Here is a 20916-nt window from a genome sequence, read left to right as displayed (position 1 = left end):
CAGCAGCCAGGTGGGGCACATGCCAGAGCCCGCACCGTCTCACCCCTCTCTGCCCCGCTCTTCTCTGTACTTTCTAATCTACTGAACAATTTACCATTTCCATTGCTAACGGCTCCCCACTAAAGTGTAAACCAGGCTTATCTGAGCCGTGGCCTGCAGGCTGTAGTGGCCCAAGATACCTTTGAATGCAGCCCAACACAAATTTGCAAATTTTATGAGTTTTTTTTTTTAGCTTAGCTATTGTTAGTGTTATTCTACTTTATGTGGCCCAAGACAATTCTTCTTCTTGCAATGTGGCCTAGGGAAGACAAAAGATTTGACGGCCCTGGCATCAACTCTGTGAAGCAGGAATTTTGCCTGGTAAGAAAACGGCCCAGCAGGGGCCCTGCAGTCCCGACATCACAGGTTCACAAGCCAGGCCCAGGGGAGGGCTGGAGAGAGGGACACCAGGGCCACACACTTCTCAGGGGGGACCCAGCAAATGATTCAGGCTTGAGGGTCATCCGGTCTCTGTCACAGCCACTCAGCTCTGCCTTCACAACAGCCAAAAAAGTGTCAAGGAACAATCTTAATTTCAAAAGTAAGCAGAGGCAAGAAGAAAGTGACCCAGCTGCACTGAGGGATCCCCCTGAGGACTGGAGTGGCTCACGCCAGACTCCAGGGCAGAAAATACTTCACTGCACATTAAACTGTGTAATGAATGAAGAGACCTGGGGAAGAGGCCACTCTGTAAACAGCAGCCAGGATGGGCTGCCTGCTACCAGGGCCCTCCTGGTCCCAGCACAGGACTCCTGCAGAGAACTCTCTCTGCTCCTCCCTCAACTCCTGCAGGTAACTCCGTCTGCTCCCCCCTTGACTCCTGTGGGTAACTCCGTCTGCTCCTCCCTCAACTTCTGCGCAGAACTCCGTCCGCTCCCCCCTCGACTCCTGCGGAGAACTCCGTCCGCTCCCCCCTCGACTCCTGCGGGTAACTCCATCCGCTCCTCCCTCAACTCCTGCGGGTAACTCCATCCGCTCCTCCCTCAACTCCTGCGGGTAACTCCATCCGCTCCTCCCTCAACTCCTGCAGGTAACTCCGTCTGCTCCTCCCTCAACTTCTGCGCAGAACTCCGTCCGCTCCCCCTTCAACTCCTGCGGAGAACTCCGTCCGCTCCCCCATCGACTCCTCCGAAGAACTCCGTCCGCTCCTCCCTCGACTCCTCCGGAGAACTCTGTCCGCTCCTCCCTCGACTCAGGCGGGTAACTCCGTCTGCTCCCCACTCAACTCCTGCGGGTAACTCCATCTGCTCTTCCCTCAACTCTTGCGGAGAACTCCGTCTGCTCCCCCCTCGACTCCTGCGGGTAACTCCGTCCGCTTCTCCCTCAACTCCTGTGGGTAACTCCGTACGCTCCCCGCTTGACTCCTGCGGGTAACTCCATCTGCTCCTCCCTTAACTCCTGCAGAGAACTCTCTCTGCTCCTCCCTTTTGGCTGTTGGGTTGCCCATCACAAACAGCTGGCACCTCCCGCCCACCTGGCCACAAGACCTTTCTCTGGGGCTGGGGCTGGGGCTGGGACCCAGCCTGGAGCTCCCAGGAGCCCTCCTGGGCCCTGGAGAGCACACCTGGGAACAAACACAACCCCAGAGCTCAGGGACAACCTCTGGCAGCCCCAGCCACTCCTTCTGGTACCCTGGTCCTGCAGGGGACCCTGCGTGGGCTGCCCTGACCTACTCCCACCAAGCACCAGAGCCTGGTGAGGGTGAGGGTGGCCTCAAGAGACTGACTCTGACCTTGCTGGCTTACCCTGAGGAAGCCACCAGCAAGCTGCCCTACACTGGGGTCCAAATGGCAAAGCACAAGAACACAACCCCACCAACAGCCCACAAGGAGCGTGTTCCTACCAGCAGCCCACAAGGAGCATGTTCTCACCAGCAGCCGGGCGAGTTAATCTGAAAGTGGTCCTGCCGGGACCAACTCAGGGCACCACAGGCCAGGGCCACCTGGGACAGGCTGGACAGGGGACCTGGGCTTCTAACAGGCACTGGGAGGCAACAGACACTGCTGGTTCAAGATCCTAAGTCCAGACAGGACACGCTGGGTGACCGCAAGGCCCAGCCTTTCTCAGCTTCAGAGGCCAACACCTCCCCACGTCCGGGAAGAGGACACGGTGCCACCGCAGAGCAGGGATGCGGCAGAAAAGAACCTCGCGTCTGAAGAAGATCCGGGACAGCGTGAAGGCTCATCTCACGAACACGCTCCGAGTAAAAGCATCAAGTGGGAAGAGCAGGACAGGAGCTGCCGTGTCTGGAAATGGCAGGACAGGAGCCTCAGATCAAGCCTGCTACGGAAACAATTACAGAAGAAATGTGTTTACATAAAAATCCTAGAGGAAAACCTAGGCAATACCATTCACGACATAGGCATGGGAAAGGACTTCATGTCTAAAACACCAAAAGCAATGGCAACAAAAGCCAAAATTGACAAATGGGATCTAACTAAACTAAAGAGCTTCTGCACAGCAAAAGAAACTACCATCAGGGTGAACACGCAACCTACAGAACGGGAGAAAAGTTTTGCAATCTACTCATCTGACAAAGGGCTAATATCCAGAACCTACAAAGAACTCAAACAAATTTACAAGAAAAAACCAAACAACCCCATCGAAAAGTAGGTGAAGGATATGAACAGACACTTCTCAAAAGAAGACATTTATGCAGCCAACAGACACATGAAAAAATGCTCATCATCACTCGCCATTAGAGAAATGCAAATCAAAACCACAATGAGATACCATGTCACACCAGTTAGAATGGCGATCATTAAAAAGTCAGGAAACAACAGGTGCTGGAGAGGATGTGGAGAAACAGGAACACTTTTACACTGTTGGTGGGACTGTAAACTAGTTCAACCATTGTGGACGACAGTGTGGCGATTCCTCAAGGATCTAGAACTAGAAATACCACTTGGCCCAGCCATCCCATTACTGGGTATATACCCAAAGGATTATAAATCATGCTGCTATAAAGACACATGCACACGTATGTTTTTTGCGGCACTATTCACAATAGCAAAGACTTGGAACCAACCCAAATGTCCATCAATGACAGACTGGATTAAGCAAAAGTGGCACATATACACCATGGAATACTCTGCAGCCATAAAAAAGGATGAGTTCATGTCCTTTGTAGGGACATGGATGAAGCTGGAAACCATCTTTCTCAGCAAATTATCGCAAGAACAGAAAACCAAGCACCGCATGTTCTCACTCATAGGTGAGAATTGAACAATGAGATCACTTGGACACAGGAAAGGGAACATCACACACCGGGGCCTGTCGTGGGGTGGGGGGAGTGGGGAGGGATAGCATCAGGAGATATACCTAATGTAATGACGAGTTAATGGGTGTAGCACACCAACATGGCACATGTATACATACGTAACAAACCTGCATGTTGTGCACATGTACCCTAGAACTTAAAGTATAATAAAAAAATAAATTAATTAAAAAAAAAAAAGAAATGTGTTTAAATCCATTGAATCTGTCTAATGCAATCAGAGAACCCGTGACCAGGGCAGGCAGGGCCAGTGCTGAGGCCCCCCGGAAGAAGGCTCCAAGCAAAGGCCCCCGTACTGGGGTTGGGACCCCCCAAGGGCCACACCTTGAGAAGAAAGACCTGGAAACTCAAAGAGCCAGACCCTCACCCAGCAGGAAGCCCAGACACCAAGACCCGAGGGATCCGTCGCCACCATCTGCGGCCCAGCTGCTGAGAAGGGCCCTGCACTTCCTCCACAGACTCTGATATAAATGCCCAACAGGCCACAGGACAAGAGGGCAAGTCGTGACCAAAAACCAAGAGCACGGGGCCAGACCCACAGGGATGGGGGTGAAATCACCAGAGAGCCAGACCCGCAGGGATGGGGGTGAAATCACCAGAGAGCCAGACCCGCAGGGATGGGGGTGAAATCACCAGAGAGCCAGACCCGCAGGGATGGGGGTGAAATCACCAGAGTAACTGATCAGACGCTCAAGAAATTACAACTCAGGTTTGACCATTTTAGCAAAGAACTAAAACCTATAAAAGAAACCAAAAGAAAGTTCCAGAGCAGAAAATACAATAACTGCACATTAGACAGTGAGATCAACTATCTGGTTTGGAGCAGAGGTAGCAGGAGGGAAAATAAAGAAAAACGTAAGCAGCAAACACGATGATGTTAAAAAGGCCAAAGAATTGTACCATTTGCACCCAAGGAAAGAGAAAAGGGCAGTGAAAGTCTCCTCATCAAAGGGAGCCATTTAAAAAAAAAAAAAATCAAGAGTGCCGCAGCCAGGGAGGACATGCCTGCAACATGCAGACCCGAGGCAGGACCACACCCAGAGCAGAGAAGCAGCCCTGCAAGTCAGAACAAAGAGACAGACAGACAGCCCAACTCCTGCGCGTGGACTGGAGACGCCACTCCGCATCAAGACAAAGAGGCCCTTCTGCAGCCCGGGAGCAGAAGCGACACACAGCACCCTCGGGCGCCAGGAATGCAGGTGGAGGCCACAGGCGCCCAGCACCCCAGGAGCCATCACGCCCTGCTGCCCAACAGCTGTGGGCACAGGAGCAAGCCCCCTTGGGTCTGCCCCCAGCTCAGCGACCCCACAGGGCCAAACCATGCAAATCCTCCACAGACACGCACAGATGTGTGCCAAAGACCATGCGAGATGTTCACAGCTATAGATGGTCATAACTACAACTGCCAAAAACAGGACACAGCGAACGTCCGTTCCTGAGAATGCATCTGCAGCGGAAGCGGTATCCTCAGCACAAGGCACTGCGGCTGGCGGCAGAGCTGACTTCTCACTGCTGGACTCCAGCACGGGAGGAGAATCATGGCAGGGGGACTGCCCTAGGTGCATGTGGGAGGCTCCTGGATGGCTGTGTTGCCATCTGGGCAGTGGTGACATAGTGTATGTGATGTTTAAAATCCATTTAGCTGTATACTTCACATCTGTGTATTTTATAGTAGGTATGTTATCACTCTTTAGGTTTTCTTGCACTTTATATATTATTATTCACTGAGGTTTTTTTTTTTTTTTTTGAGACAGAGTCTCACTCTGTCACCCAGGCTAGAGTACAGGGGCGCAATCTCAGCTCACTGCAACCTCCACCCTCAGAGTTCAAGCGATTCTCCTGCCTCAGCCTCCTGAGTAGCTGGGATTACAGGCGCCTGCCACCACATCTGGCTAATTTTTTGTATGTTTAGTAGACGGGGTTTCACCATCTTGGCCAGGCTGGTCTTCAACTCCTGACCTCGTGATCCACCCGCCTCGGCCTCCCAAAGTGCTGGGATTACAGGCGTGAGCCACCACGCCCAGCCTCACTGAAGTTTTTTTAAGTCATAAGAATGCTAGAAAATATCAAGCAGAGTAAAGAAAACATAAAAACAAAAGTAATGGGAGTTAAGCTGTGAGCATGCAAAGGCATAAGAATGATACAATGGACTTTGGGGACTTGGGGGAAAGGGTGGGAAGGGGGTGAGGAATAAAAGACTACAAATTGGGTTCAGTGTACACTGCTTGGGTGATGGGTGCACCAAAATCTCAAAAATCACCACTAAAGAACTTATTCATGTAACCAAATACCACCTGTTCTCCAAAAACCTATGGAAATAAAAAATAAAAATAGAAAAAAAATGAAAAAAATTAAGAAAAAAGTATACTAGAAAAAGCAGACCTTTATAAGCAATAATAACCAGTTAGAAAATACAATGGGTGGCCAGGCATGGTGGCTCACACCTCTAATCCCAGCATTTGGGGAGGCCAAGACGGGCAGATCACGAGGTCAGGAGATCGAGACCATCTTGGCTAATACGGTGAAACCCCGTCTCTACTAAAAAATACAAAAAATTAGCCAGGCGTGGTGGCAGGCGCCTGTAGTACCAGCTACTCGGGAGGCTGAGGCAGGAGAATGGTGTGAACCCAGGAGGCAGAGCTTGCAGTGAGCCGAGATCGCGCCACTGCACTCCAGCCTAGGCGACAGAGCGAGACTGTTTCAAAAAAAAAAAAAAAAGAAGAAGAAAGAAAGAAAATACAATGGATAAAAACACTCATTGATAATAACAAATTTTAAAAACATATAACCCCTAAGATCAAATCTACATGCAAGGTATATATTTGCAAAACTAAAATTTTCACAAACATCCTAATTTTTCTGAAGGTAAAGAAAAACTTTACCGAAATGGAGACTCAAACTTTATTCTTGGATAAGAATCAGAAGTTGATTAAAAGACAAACACCTAATAGAAAAATACACAAGACACAAAGCTGTTAACAAACGTAAGACAAGACGTTCTAGCTATCCCAGTAGTGCTCTGAGAAGTGCAAACAAAAACGTGCACTCCTGGGCTGGCAGAGATGCCGTGGCTGGCAGCGCCCAGGTCCTCTGCCCAGTCCTCAATCCCTACCTGGGCAGCTGTACTTCCAAGAACCCATTAGGAGGGTACTTGGAAGCCTAACCCAGCCAGTGCATTTATCACACACCTGCTTAGATAAAGACAAAGTGCTGCAAGCAACCTAAATAAACATGTGAGCCATGTCTTAGTCCTTTCAGACTCCACCACCAAACACCACAGCCTGCAGCCCTACGTGCGAGGGTTCTCTCTCACGGTCCTGGAGCCGTAAGTCCAAAGGTTCTCTCCCGCAGTCCTGGGCTCTCTCGCGCAGTCCAGGAGCCCTACGTGGAAGGGTTCCGTCTCACAGTCCTGGGTACCTTCTCTCATGGTCCTGGAGCCCTACATGCAAGGATTTTCTCTCACAGTCCTGGGTCCTGGGTTCTCTCTTGCAGTCCTGAGTTCTCTATTGCGGTCCTGGAGCCCTACGTGGGAAGGTTCTCTCTCATGGTCCCGGAGCCCTATGTGCAAGGATTCTCTCTCATGGTTCTGGGTTCTCTCTCACAATCCTGCAGCCCTACATGTGAGGGCTCTCTCTCACGGTCCTGGAGCCCTACGTGCAAGGGTTCACTCTCATGGTCTTGGAGCCCCACATGCAAGGATTCTCTCTCACGGTACTGGGTTCTCTATCACGGTCCTGGAGCCCCACGTGCGAGGGTTCTCTCTCATGGTCCTGGAGCCCTACGGGCAAGGATTCTGTCTCACAGTTCTGGGTTCTCTCTTGCAGTCCTGGAGCCCTACGTGCAAGGATTCTCTCTCACGGTCCTGGTTTCTCTATCGCGGTCCTGGAGCCCTATGTGCAAAGCTTCTCTCTCATGGTCCGGAGCCCTACATGCAAGGATTCTCTCTCATGATTCTGGGTTCTCACTTGCAGTCCTGGAGCCCTACATGTGAGGGTTCTCCCTTGCAGTCCTGGAGCCCTACGTGTGAGGGTTGTATCTTGTAGTCCTGGAGCCCTAAGCACAAGGATTCTCTCGCAGTCCTGAAGCCCTAAGTGCAAGGGTTCTCCCTCACGGTTCTGGAGTCCTACATACAAGGATTCTCTCTGGCGGTCCTGAAGCCCTAAGTACAAGGGTTCTCTTTCACAGTCCTGGGTTCTCTCTCGTGATCCTGGAGCCCTATCCTACCTGCAAGGGTTCTCTCTCACAGTCCTGGGTTCTCTCTCACGGTCCTGGAGCCCTAAGTGCAAGGATTCTCTCTCGCAGTCCTGGAGGTGGAAGTGGGAGGTCAGGGCAGAGCCAGCTTCCAGGCTGTACCTACCACCTCCTCCTTGGGCCTCATAAGGCGGGAAAAGGGCAGGCTCGCCCTGGGGACGGGCTTATAAGGACGCTGATCCAACGGGCAGAGGGGCTACACCCTCGTGCCCTCAATCAATCCTAGTCACTCCCAAAGGCCCCAACACCGTTGAGGGTAAGGTTTTGAAGGATGAACACTCAGCCAGGGCAGCGCATCAACAGGGTGGAGTAAGTGAGGGTGCATCGACGAGACCAGACTCCAGCAGCTGCGGAAAGGGGGCGAGGCTCCAATGCAAACAAACTTTCCAAATTTGAGACAACTTGAGAAATCTAAATGCTGCCCATGTGACAATAAGAGTGAATGACTATCTCTCAGAGACACACGTCAGAGTATTTAATAACTACTTAATAATCACCCTGGCCAGGCAGGGAGTCACTCAGGTCCATGACAGGGATGAGGCAGCAGCACAATCTCTCTCTTTTGTGTGTGTCTGAAATGTTCCACAAACTTTTTAGAATTATCTCTGCTTATATTTACTGATGTGAAAAAAAAACCTAGGACAAACTGTTGAGTAAAAAATAGCAGTGAACAAAACGTGAGTTCATTTACTTAAAACTCCATACTGTACATGTGTGTTTCAACACACACATCTAGGTTATCCCCAAAAACAATCACCAAAAAGCCTTAACAGCAGAGCCCCCATGACTGTCATTTCAGATGGCTGCTTACTTTCTGATACCTTTCTGCACCACTGTTTTTTTTTTGTTTTTTTTTTTTTTTTGAGACTGAGTCTGGCTCTGTCGCCCAGGCTGGAGTGCGGTGGCTGGATCTCAGCTCACTGCAAGCTCCGCCTCCCGGGTTCACGCCATTCTCCTGCCTCAGCCTCCCGAGTAGCTGGGACCACAGGCGCCCGCCACTTCGCCCGGCTAGTTTTTTGTATTTTTTAGTAGAGACGGGGTTTCACCGTGTTAGCCAGGATGGTCTCGATCTCCTGACCTCGTGATCCGCCCGTCTCGGCCTCCCAAAGTGCTGGGATTACAGGCTTGAGCCACCGCACCCGGCCTGCACCACTGTTTTTAAATAATCTTTCCATTGTCATAACTAAACAAAGCAATAAAGCAATTTCATCCCCTAAACTAAGGGAAAAACCGCACGCCTAACGAGGTCCATCCAGAGGTGCTGAGCTGCAGGCGAAGGTGGGGCCCAATGTCACTCTAAGAAAGAGTCAGAGGAAGTTGGCATCCCCGAGCGGGCAGACGGACAGCGGCCAGAGCCACAGTGCAAGCCACGCAGGGGCAGAGAACGCCTCCTCGCGGCCCCACGCAACTTAAATGAAGAGGAAAGGGGGGTGCAGATTCCACCCAAGTGGGCAACACAAACCCCAGGTCCTCAGGGCACAGCCTGGAGCCACCAGGCAGGGAAGCTGAAGAGCAAGGAGGTAAGTTCACACACAACGCGAGTCACAGGAGGGGCAGGTTGGGGAGGTGGGGCTGTGCTTCAGGGGGCACCAGAACCTTCAGGAAACCAATGGATTCTGAAGCCCCAGCAAGCACAGAGGGTGGGACCCATCCACTCGCGAGCAGACACCTGGAAGGCAGGAACCCAGCATCCCTCTCCCAGCAGAGGCTGCTCTAATCTATATGATCTATAATCAGACTTTCAGCCACCACTCGAAAGCCTGCTCTTCCAGCAGAAAAACAGCAAAAGATGCTCCTGTCTACAATAGGCACAAATGCAAAACTGCCTGGAAAACCCATACATTAGTTCCACAGCCGTTAAACAGGTGCTTGCATCCTGCCTCCGGCTGTCTTTGGGGCAGGCTGCACTGGGTCGTGCAGTATGAACCTGGCAGGCCAGGTTTTCCAGGGCTGGGGTGGTGGGGAGTAGAGGGACCAGACAGGGACTTGGCCAGGGACCAGCAAGTGGCTCCCAGCACAGTTGGATTCCACACTCTTGACAACGACTCACCTGAAATGTCAGCAGCTCCGCTCTCTTTTCTTATGAAGTCACTGCTGTGTTCAAACACCTCATGCCCGCAGCCCTCCTGGAAGCCGCAGCCTGCAGGAGAGGCCTGCTCCCTTGGAGACTCCATCTCTCCTTATCTGGCCGACCGCCACCCCCCAATCATTCTAAACAGTGCCCAGGGCAAGCCAGGGCCCCTCTGTGCAACACTGGGTCAGAGGCAGGGGCCACAGAGTCCCCAGCGTGCCTGGCTGCTGGCTCCTGAGCTCAGAGCCCTCACACTGGGCACGCGGCAATGGCCGTCCCTCCAGCTCTGATCAGACCAGTCCCTTGTGGCTGGGAGAAGGTCTGACCCCGAGCCCAGGCCTATGAGGTGCTCCTAATTTCGTCAAAGCTTTATGTTCACTCTTTTGCATCCACCCAAGTTCAGCCAGGACGGGGCCAGCAGCTGACGCCCTCCTTTCTCCCTCACTGCCCTGTTAGGGAGGGTGGCTGGCCACCCACATGGGATAGGCGAGCACACAGAGGCCAGGAGTCCCCACCTGAGGTCCCAGGGCTAGCAAGGTCCAGCCGTGCAGGCCCCTGGAACCCCTGCCTCACACAGCTTCCTCCACAACACGTCACACAGGCCCGGTAGGAAAATGCTCCCCAGGGAAACGCAGCACACGCTGCCAGACAGCGCGACGGGGTCCAGGCCTGGGGCCTCAGGGAAGAGCCGCCCCGTAGCCCTCGACCAAGTATACTGCCAGCCCATGGGAGGTGGAGACCATCTCCGTTCATCTGTTTACTTATCGTATCAGCTAACTTTAAAAGTAACAATATGTTCATCTAATTTCTCCTCTGGAAAAGTTTTAACAAAAACCAAGTCATCCAAGGACAGAGTGAGCCACCGGCACTCTCAGAAACACTCCTCCAGGGTGGCCTGGGGTCAGCACGGAGCAGCAACCCTAGCCAGACGGGGTGTCCGGAGGGCCCAGGACACCCACCCTGACCATGGGCAGGCACCAGAGCCACAGCAGACTCAGGTGCGGGGTTTGATGCCCACCCACGAGGAGGCACTGTCAGGCAAGCTCAGGACAGGTTGGGGCAAGGGGATGCACAGCCTCCTCACCAGCAGCCTTTCTGTCTCAACAGTGAGCAAAAACGGGGCTCCAGGGAACCAATGCCCAAAAACACGAAGCATGGCTTCCAGGATCAGCATCCACGTGTGATAAATGCCACTGGAACCACAGCCTGGGATGGGACAGACACTGAGGACACGAATGGGCATTGGCATCAACATCACCCTTGATGCTGACCACCTTCATCCCCTTCCACTCCAGAACAGGATTTGGTCCGGCCACTCCAATGGGAACTCCTTTTCCATTTGTTAGAGAAAAAAGACGTTAAGTCCAGGCAAAAGTCATCGTGGCTAGCCGACTGCACCGCCGGCCTGCAGAGCTCCCAGACACGGAGCCTACAGACCAGGGTTTCCAGCTCTGTGGCTGCACACCCCCTGAGCTGTTGAATGTGTGACTCCTCCTCCCCAACCTGGCCGTGCTGGGGGAGGGGACACCCGGGGTCTCCCAAAGCGAGAGGAACCCCTCGTCCGCAGACAGATCAATTCGGGCTAGCTGGATGACGCTGAGGCAGACATCTGCCCTCCACGCTGCGTCATTCCAGATAAGGCCTCTAAACTTAAAAACGACCCCGGGAGTCAAAGGATGCCCTAAAGCAGGAATGGCTTCCAAGAGTCAATAACTAGGTAAGAGGTATGACCTCAAACTCAGGCATGAAAACAAAGTCAGAGGCTGAACTCCCACCACGGTCATCTCCCTCTTCATCCTGCTTCCCTGCAAAATATAATTCGGATTCTATCAACAGTGGTAACATGAGATATTTTCATTCAAACCCTGATTTTTCTTAAAGGCAAAAGAAACAGCAGAGTCTATAATAAGTCCATACAATTTACTCCGAGCCATTAATACTCTCAAGGAGAGGAAGTAAATGACTACACAGCAGCTAAAAAGCCTGACGGTACGTCTCAAAGACCAGCGTTTGTACTCGCAGACATGCACGCGCACAGGCAATTTCACCTCCAGCAGTTCATCCTAAAACTCATCCTGGATTTGTGCAAATTTGAGAAGATTTAACTGGAAACCACTAGAATCCCCAACCACAGGGCAGTGGGTAATTACTGAGGCACATGCATGCAGCAGGAAGAGCTCTCCTAACTCCGCCGCCTCTCCCGTACAGCGCCAGGCCGACAGGACTCTCTTGGACAGATCTGCATGTGTCTCAGACTCAGCCTTGTTCATTCCAGACACCCCTTTACACCAGCGGCTCTGTTATCAGCATCCTGGGAAAACTGCAAACAACCCCGGAGGCTGTACTCTGTGTCCTGAGATGTCTTTTACGTTCTCCACTCAAGCTACAGAAATCAAAACCCGGTACGGTGCTGGGTGTGGCTCGAAGGGGTGGCCCCATTCTCCAAGAAGAGGAGTTCAGTCCAGAGGCAAGAGATTTGGGGACCAGATGCACATTTGTCTGAATGTAAAATGAAGTGTTTAGGTACAGCATCTTTTTAAAATTATTTCCCAGGTTAATCCACGTTTTCAGTAACTGACCATCTACAACTCCCCAACGTACCAAATAAACGTACAGCTGCTAAAAACATGGTAGAAAAAAATAACTGACCAGAGAAAACACTGACAATATACTGAGGTGAAAAGATTAGAAACAGAAGGTACAGTACGTTCCCATCTTGGAAAAGCTGCTTTATCACACACAGCTAAATAGGAATCCAACAGGCATAAGCTGTAAAATCCTAACAGTTCAGCTCACATATGAACGTAACTTTTCTTCTTTTTGCTTTCCTAGAATTTTTTTAAATTTTCTGCAACTAAGATTACTCTTACAATCAGAAGAAATATTGCTCGAACTTTTTTTAGTAAGTCATATTCTTTTCTTGTGAAAAGTCCACTTAATGGATACTATTAAAAAGCAACTGCGACAGAAAAAGCTCGCTGGTACAGCAACCGGCACAGGCAGGTCACTCAGTAACACAAGGATTCCATGTCCACTAGGAATGGGCGGCACCCACAGCCCAAGCCTGGGCACAGCTGAGGACCAGCACACAGGACACCTGTCACCTGGGCACGGCTGAGGACCTGAGCACACCACATCAGTCACCTGGGCAGGGTGAGGACCCACACACACCACACCTGTCACCTGGGCATGGCTGAGGACCAGCGCACAGGACACCTGCCACCTGGGTAGGGTGAAGACCCGCGCACACCACACCTGTCACCAGGGAAGGGCTGAGGACCAGCACACAACACACCTGTCACCTGGGCACAGCTAAGGACCCGTGTACACCACACCTGTCACCTGGGCATGGCTGAGGACCAGCACACACCACACCTGTCACCAGGGAAGGGCTGAGGACCAGCGCACAGCATACCTGTCACCTGGGCATAGCTGAGGACCCACAGACACCACACCTGTCACCTGGGCACAGCTAAGGACCCGTGTACACCACACCTGTCACCTGGGCATGGCTGAGGACCAGCACACACCACAACTGTCTCCTGGGCAGGGCTGAGGACCAGCACACACCACACCTGTCACCTGGGCAGGAGGGGAGGGCCAGGGATGCGTTGGCAATGCTGGATTCTGGGCTGATCCATTCGGGTTTCCGACCCTTTCCTGCTTCCCCATCCACTGGAGCAGATCACACTGCCTCTTTTCCTCAGACCCCAGTGACGCGATGTTATTGAATGGCACACCAGGGTGCACAGGGCAAGCACCTGTGTTAAAAGACACTGTATCTCAAAGCCACAGGGGACACACAAGGGTTTCATTCATCAGACCAGAATCTCTTAGAAACTGGGCCATGGAAAAACAGGATTTATGGCTGGGCGTGGTGGCTCACGCCTGTAATTCCAGCACTCTGGGAGGCCGAGGCAGGTGGATCACCCAAGGTCGGAAGTTCGAGACCAGCCTGACCAACATGGAGAAACCCCATCTCTACTAAAAATAAAAAATCTTAGCAGGGTATGGTGGCGCATGCCTGTAATCCTAGCTACTTGGGAGGCTGAGGTAGGAGAATCGCTTGAACCCAGGAGGCAGAGGTTGTGGTGAGCCAAGATCGTGCCACTGCACTCCAGCCTGGGCAATAAGAGTGAAACTCCGTCTCAAAACAAAAAGCAGGATTCACACAAAAGACTGACAGGAAGAGGCAGATACAACTCTTCATCCTTGAGTCTCAAAATGACCTGCAGCACATGTGAACAGGGCCCATGACCTGTGCAACAACTCAAAAGCCATAGTCGGCGTCTGCACAGGAGCCCGGAAGCAGAGTCGGGATGCTGTGGGAATCTCAGCCAGCTGGGAAAAAAGTGCAAAGGGTGGACGCTTTTCCAGGCCTGCACCACGCACAAAGATACAGACAGCAGTGCATGGCCAGTACCCGAACAACCAGAATCATCTGAGTAAGAAGACACCTGGGGGATGAGGGGTCATCTAATTCAGCCTCTAATTCAGCCAATGCTGACACCGCCCTTCCTCCTGCAGATCCATCCCCACGTGTGGTCTAAGCCACCCACTGCTGCTAGGCCTCCTCTCTGAGCAAAACTTGACAAATCTAGTCCCTTACGACAAACAGCAGAAAGCCACACTGTAAGTCAAGCTAAATATCAACTGCAAATCTGGATTTTCTCATTGTTCTACAACAAAATAGTTTTTAATGTAAATACCAAGAGTGAAAAGTTTTTAACATCCCCTGAAGAGCGCCTAACAATTCTACTGCAAACTAAGCTGTGCACCAAAGGTGAGGTTTCTAATTCTTACACAATGAACTCCAGAGATTTTTTCCAAATACCAAAAGTAAAGAGGTAACAAAGAGCTGATTAAGATATTCTTTTTATCTTTCGAATTTTACACCAGATGTTCCTATAATACCTCTTTCAAAGCACGTTTTAGGGGCAAAACTTTTCTTTTTTTTGAGATGAAGTCTTGCTCTTGTTGCCCAGGCTAGAGTGCAATGGTGGTGTCATCTCGGCTCACTGCAACCTCCGCCTCCCGGGTTCAAGTAATTCTCCTTCTCAGCCTCCCGAGTAGCTGGGATTACAGGCGCCTACCACCACGCCTGGTTAATTTTTATATGTTTAGTAGAGACAGGGTTTTGCCACGTTGGCCAGACTGGTCTTGAACTCCTGACCTCAGATGATCCGCCCACCTCCTGGATTACAGGCGTGAGCCACCGCAACCGGCAGGGGCAAAACTTTTAATTAACCTATAATTTTCTAATTTTTAACATCTCTTCAGAATTAATCTAACCTCATCCTATGTAGGAAAAAAAATCCTGAAATATGAAAAGACTGTTGTAAAAACAAGCATGTCATCACAGATTTCTTCAATACTTAAACCTGAGGGGGCTAAACTGACAACCTTCTTTTTTTTTTTTTTTTTTTTTAAGACAGTCTTGCTGTGTCGCCCAGGCTGGAGTGCAGTGGCCAGATCTCAGCTCACTGCAAGCTCCGCCTCCCGGGTTCACGCCATTCTCCTGCCTCAGCCTCCCGAGTAGCTGGGACTACAGGCGCCCGCCACCTCGCCCAGCTAGTTTTTTTTTGTATTTTTTAGTAGAGACGGGGTTTCGCCGTGTTAGCCAGGATGGTCTCGATCTCCTGACCTCGTGATCCGCCCGTCTCGGCCTCCCAAAGTGCTGGGATTACAAGCTTGAGCCACCGCGCCCGGCCCTGACAACCTTCTTAACCTCAAATGTAAAGTTGTTTCTTTATGAGGACAAAACAAGGCCTGAGTTGCTGAATCCTGTTCCCAGAACTCACTTCTTCAAACACTGAAGGAAACAGCAGTTTGTTGCTGCATCAGGTCCACCTCTTCAGGCCTGAACTTCATCGTCCAAGTCTGTAAAAGGACACTTGGTGGTAGACCCTTCGAGGAGCTCATTGGTCCCCTCTTGACATTAGCAGGGCCTCATGACAGCATCACTCAAAAGCCTCCATGGTGAGAGGCACACAGTTCTCTTTGGTCCCCAGCTCTCAATTTCAGGATTTCTCCATAAACTCACAGGACACAAACAGGCACCACAGAACGGCTTTCACAACCAAGGCAAGTGAATGCTGGGCAGTGATGTCCACAGCCACTTTCTCTGCACAGGCAGCTGACCAGGCCCGAGTCCCCGCCCAACCCAAGTTCAGATTCTCTGCATCTTTACCAAAAGCAGGAGGAGCTTGGAGAGACAAACAGGACCCCAGAAACAGCCCCACACTGGCTACACCCCAATGTCTTACAGCAAAAGCATCCCTGTAATGTCTGATGAATTCATCATCTGCCCGCCTTCCCACTTACAAACCTTCATGACACTGGACAATCGTGTGTGAGGGCAGGATCTTCCAAGGTCAAGAGGGGAGAGGCACAGCTCTGCCTGATCCCACCAAGGGTCGTGCTGCCTGGGCAGACAGGAAACTTGGCTGCAGGCCAAGATGCCAGTGCCAGGCTATACTCCCTCACCCAAGGGCCCTGCCAGCCCAGCTCTAGAACAACTTGAGGCCCTGCAGCTGCAGTGACTCGTGACAAGGGCCTATCCGACTCTACAGGATCTGAAGACGGTTCTGAGCACCACCATTACCTGCCATGTGACCCCATAGATCCGCGGGTCACAGCCACCCTGCTCAGGAACGGGAGGACAGCCTCTCTGGGCCCTGAGGGGGGAGGGCCTGAGACGTTTCAAGGGCAGTTCAAAAACTCAGAGTCTGTATGGACCTCCCCGAGTGTCTCCAAACTTAAGACAGGACTGCACCTGAGGCTATCACAGACTGGGTGGGCCAGGCATGGAAACAGTCCCCATAGCAAGGAAATCCTCCCCAAATTGCCTAGGGCAGCCCATAATCTTGATAATAAATTTCTGTAAGTGGCCCATGCTATGCCAGCACTCCTGCTGGGCAAGACCAGGCCTCAGGTTCCCGGCGCCAGCCAGGTGGCCATCTTGACAGCTGACTCCTGTTCTCCACATTCTCCCACTCAACAGAGTATAAAGAGAAATATTCCATTAGAATTTACCATTTTAATTCAAATAAATAAAATAAAATAAAAAACAAGTCCCTGAGCAAGAGAGCAGAAACCTAATCCTTCTCACCATTTCTCCAGCTGGGCCCGCTCAAGGAACATCAGAGGCAGCCACCTTCCAGGCTGTTTCCTCCTCCTGTGACCCTGTATCACCCACTCCAGCACCGCCACTCACTCTCTACCCACAATACCATCACCACACTCACTCTCTACCAGCTCCACCATCACCACTCACTCTCCACCTACAACACCATCACCACTCTCTCCACTCATAACACTACCAACACTCACTCTCCACCCACAACACCATAATCACACTCACTCTCTACCAACTCCACCATCACGACTCACTCTCCATCCAATCTACCATCACCACTCACTCTCCACTCCACCATCATCACCACTTATTCTCCCCCAGTCTACCACCATCACCACTCACTTTCCACCAACTCCACCATCACCACTCACTCTCCACCTACAACACCATCACCACTCACTCTCCACCTACAACACCATCACCACTCACTCTCCACCTACACCACCATCACCACTCACTCACTCTCCACCCACTCCAGCACCACCACACTCACTCTCCATCAAGTCCACCACCACTCACTCTGCACCTACTGCACCATCACTGATCACTCTCCTCACCACTCCTCAGTCATTTCCTACCCACTCTGCAAACTCTCAGAGTACCTCTCTCCTCCCTTCTGTGTAGCTCCTTGCCATACAGACCTTCACACTCACTGCCTCTCAACTGCTGTTCAAAGATGACACGCCCAGAGGACTGACTTCATCCTCTTCTTTCTGCCCCTAACTCACATGGAGCCATCTGTGGCCTTTTCCCACCTGCTTGTCTCCCTGTGCCCTACTGGAGGTTGGAAGCTCCTGAGTTGTTTTTCTCTTGTGTTCTCTCCAGAACCTTCCAGTCTCAGGTCTTGGGTGTCCTTGTTTCTTCTCCTCCATGGTGACTACCAGGGACTAGTTCCAGCTCCCTGCATCCTGTGGCACCTCATGGCCCTCTACAGAGGCCCCAGGGCTCTGAGAAGCTGGAGTGGCACCGCTTTCCCCTCGAATAAGGGCTTTTGGCACATACCTATGGTTTTACTGCAGTACCAGTGCTTTAAAAACCTAACTGGTGGGCTGGACACAGTGGCTCATGCCTGCAATCCCAGCACTTTGGGAGGCTGAGGTGGGTGGATCACCTGTGGTCAGGGGTTCAAGACCAGCCTGGCCAACATGGTGAAACCCAGTGTCTACTAACAAAAAATTAGCTGGATGTGGTGGTGCGCCTGTAATCCCAGCTATTTGGGAGGCAGAGGAGGAGAATCGCTTGAACCCGGGAGGCTAAGGTCACAGTGAGCCGAGGTCACGCCATTGCACTCTAGCCTGGGCAACAAGAGCAAAACTCTGTCTCAAAAAAAAAAAAAAAAAAACACCCTAACTGGTGATCTATGTTCCCTTCTGCAAAAGCTGCCAACATTATCTTTTCAAAACTCAAATGTCACACCTCTACTTAAAAGAGTTAGCTAGGCTGGGCACAGTGGCTCACGCCTGTAAGGTGGGTGGATTGTTGAGGTCAGGAGTTCAAGACCAGCCTGACCAACATGGTGAAACCCCACCTCTACTAATAACACAAAAAAATTTGCCAGGCATGGTGGCACACGCCTGTAATCCTAGCTTCCTGGGAGGCTGAGGCAAGAGGATTGCTTAAATCCAGGAGGCAGAGGCTGCAGTGGGCCAAGATCACGCCACTGCACTCCAGCTTGGGAGACAGCGCAAGACTCTGTCTCAAAAGAAAAAGAGCTAGAGAAAACATCAAATTCCTTGACTTGTCCACAATCTCCCTTTCCAGCCAGACCCAGCACTCCTGACCACTCCCAGACTTTGAGCAGGGAAGGCCTCACCTGCTGTAGAATCCTATTCTCCTCCCAGCGCCAGCCCCCAACTCAGATCACAATCCCTGAGCGCGAGGTAAGCCCCCAGGCCCTGTGCCTATGCAGCCCCTGACAAACGCCGCATCTCAAATGCCAAAACTGGATAGAGTATTCGGAGTCCCGCAGAGTCGGATCACCTTTCTGTATGCCCCCCACCCCTAGCCTCACACTACATGCTGCTCACATACAGTGCCAATGAAATCAAGGGGGAATGAATGAGGGCCCCGGTGACACCACCCATTATGTATCAAAGCATGTTTGAGAACCATTTGAGGAAACCACACAGGAAACCACACAACACCAGAAGCGTGCTCTAACCGAGGCCCTGGACCCAGCTCCTCACCGTGAGGAGACGTAATGAACACGGCTGCGCGCTGAGCACGTGGCCACATATGGCATTCTGAGTGCATGCACGCGTGAGGTCAGGGCGTGGTACGGACAAGCACAGTGGATAGGATAAAAGTAGCCTCGCAGCACACCCAGATATGACTTCAAAAACCCACACTGGGTCCACCTGTGTGCTCATATGCCCTCTCTAAAGCACATCCCAGTGCTTGAAGCCAGCGACACCGTGTGACGTAGGTGGTCACAGGTCAGGGAGGGCAGACGCCCCACAAGGCCTCACAGGGACCACTGAAACCTCTGCGTCGATGGAGAGGGCTCCATACTCTGGATGCATTTTCGCTACAGCTGTATCAACAACCCCTTTCACTCACAGTTACAGAGCAATGTGTGATGGGAAACACTAAGGAATCCAGCTTGTTTCAGTGACCAGCATTACCAAGCATGGTAAAGAACCACACGCCAATAAAATAGAGTACATTTCTGGCCTTAAAAGCCTCGATCCCCACACAAGTTTAAAAAATTATTCAAAATATTCTATAGTTTCATGACAAATACTAAGCAGGCTAAGTAGCATTTCTTACCAGATTTCATAAACCACCAAATCTCATCCTTCTGAGAAAAAAAAGTGGCCAAAACAATTGCTTAGCTCTTGGTCCACCCAAGTGGAATTAACTTCCTCTATAGAAAGACAGGTGCCAGCAGGTGGCTACAGTCTGAGACCTGAGCCTGGCCCCCGTCCAGGATCTTATGTGGAAGCCCCCAAGAAATGGAGGATTCGCTGCGGTGCTGCAACACCCTCCACCTCAATTTAATAAGGAGTTTATTCAAAATTATCAATTAACACAGTCGGTAAAGATAAGGAGAAAGTCAGAAGGCACCACCCCATCACCACCCAACTGCACAGTGTGGTATCCAAGGCCACAACTTGGGGGTGGTGAGCGCAGTTTCAGAGATCAGATCCTTCCATCTTTCACCTTCATCGCGCTTCAGATGCTTTAAAAGTCTGAAAATAAACACTACTGTAGCTTATGTGTTGTCATTCTGAAATAAAGGCAGAAAACTACAAAGAATTTAGTGCGAGGCAAACATTCATGTGCAGCATGAAGCAAACATACTTACATCTTTTGCCATGTTACCAGATCCGGGAAATAAATGCTACAAATGTTCACCTTCCCAGAGAAGAAAAATGATTTTTCTGGTAAAAAAAAAAAAGGAAGGAAAAACAAGAAATAAGTAAGAATGAAAAAAGAAGTTGAAAAAATAACACATCTCAAAGGAAACGTGGACCTTCCTTCCCAAAGGCACCCTCCATCCTGAGAGCGGAGCTGGCCAAACCGACTCCCACACTCAGGATTTTAAGTCGCCTCGTCAGACGGAAATGCCCCCTGCGCAAAAGTGGCCCGCGGGCCCGCAGGGTCACCACCACGACCCCCAGGTCCCCGACGGCCCGCCCAGCGGCCGAGGGTGGGGCTGAGCCCCGGCAGCCAGGGCGCAGCGCCTCCCTCCCGCCGCTGCAGGGGGGGCCCCACCACCCACCTGGGCGCAGCCCCAGGGTCCCGGCGCAACGTGCAGGCTCGCGGCGTCCACCCCAGACCCCGGCGGCGCCCGCCCGGCTGACCGGTAACTCTGACAGGTGGGCTTCCGGGGTCCGCGCCGCGCGCCTGTCACTAGGCCTCGGGCCGCCTCCGCACGAGGCGCCTCCCGCGCGCGCCGGAACCGGGTCCCCGCGGGCCGCCGTGGGGCGGCCTCCCCTCCCCCGCCCTGCGCGCTCCGGCCGACCCTGGCCCTGGCCCCACCTCCGGCGCGGGGCGCGGGCGCTGCTGTCGGCCAGGAGGGCCAGGCCCGGGACCCCCGCCCCGCGGTCACCTGGGGAGCCCCCACCAGCGCCGAGCGCGCGGGGTCCCCGAGGCACAGGAGCGCGCGGGGCGCGGGAGGGCGCGGGAGACCGCGGG

At 52.0% G+C, this 20916-nt stretch overlaps 1 protein-coding gene across 2 annotated transcripts in view; it reads right to left on the bottom strand.

Annotated features, from left to right (window-relative positions):
• TFDP1 (transcription factor Dp-1) overlaps positions 1 to 20916 on the bottom strand; it is a 56957-nt gene that overhangs the window by 35435 nt on the left and 606 nt on the right. Inside the window, exons 1-2 of one of the 2 annotated variants that reach the window (XM_025364436.1) lie at positions 20501 to 20868; positions 20084 to 20159 (exon numbers count right to left, since the gene is read on the bottom strand). Coding sequence is in view for 1 of the 2 variants with exons in the window: in XM_025364435.1 (XP_025220220.1) it covers positions 20084 to 20095 (12 nt within the window). In the remaining variant the exon portion in view is untranslated. Of the gene's footprint in view, positions 1 to 20083; positions 20160 to 20500; positions 20869 to 20916 lie in introns of those variants that run through there. The other variant, XM_025364435.1, reaches the window with a different exon arrangement.

This window comes from Theropithecus gelada, chromosome 17 (assembly GCF_003255815.1).
Source record: "Theropithecus gelada isolate Dixy chromosome 17, Tgel_1.0, whole genome shotgun sequence".
NCBI classification, from domain to species: Eukaryota; Metazoa; Chordata; class Mammalia; order Primates; family Cercopithecidae; genus Theropithecus; species Theropithecus gelada.
This window is presented reverse-complemented; position numbering and strand designations above follow the sequence as displayed.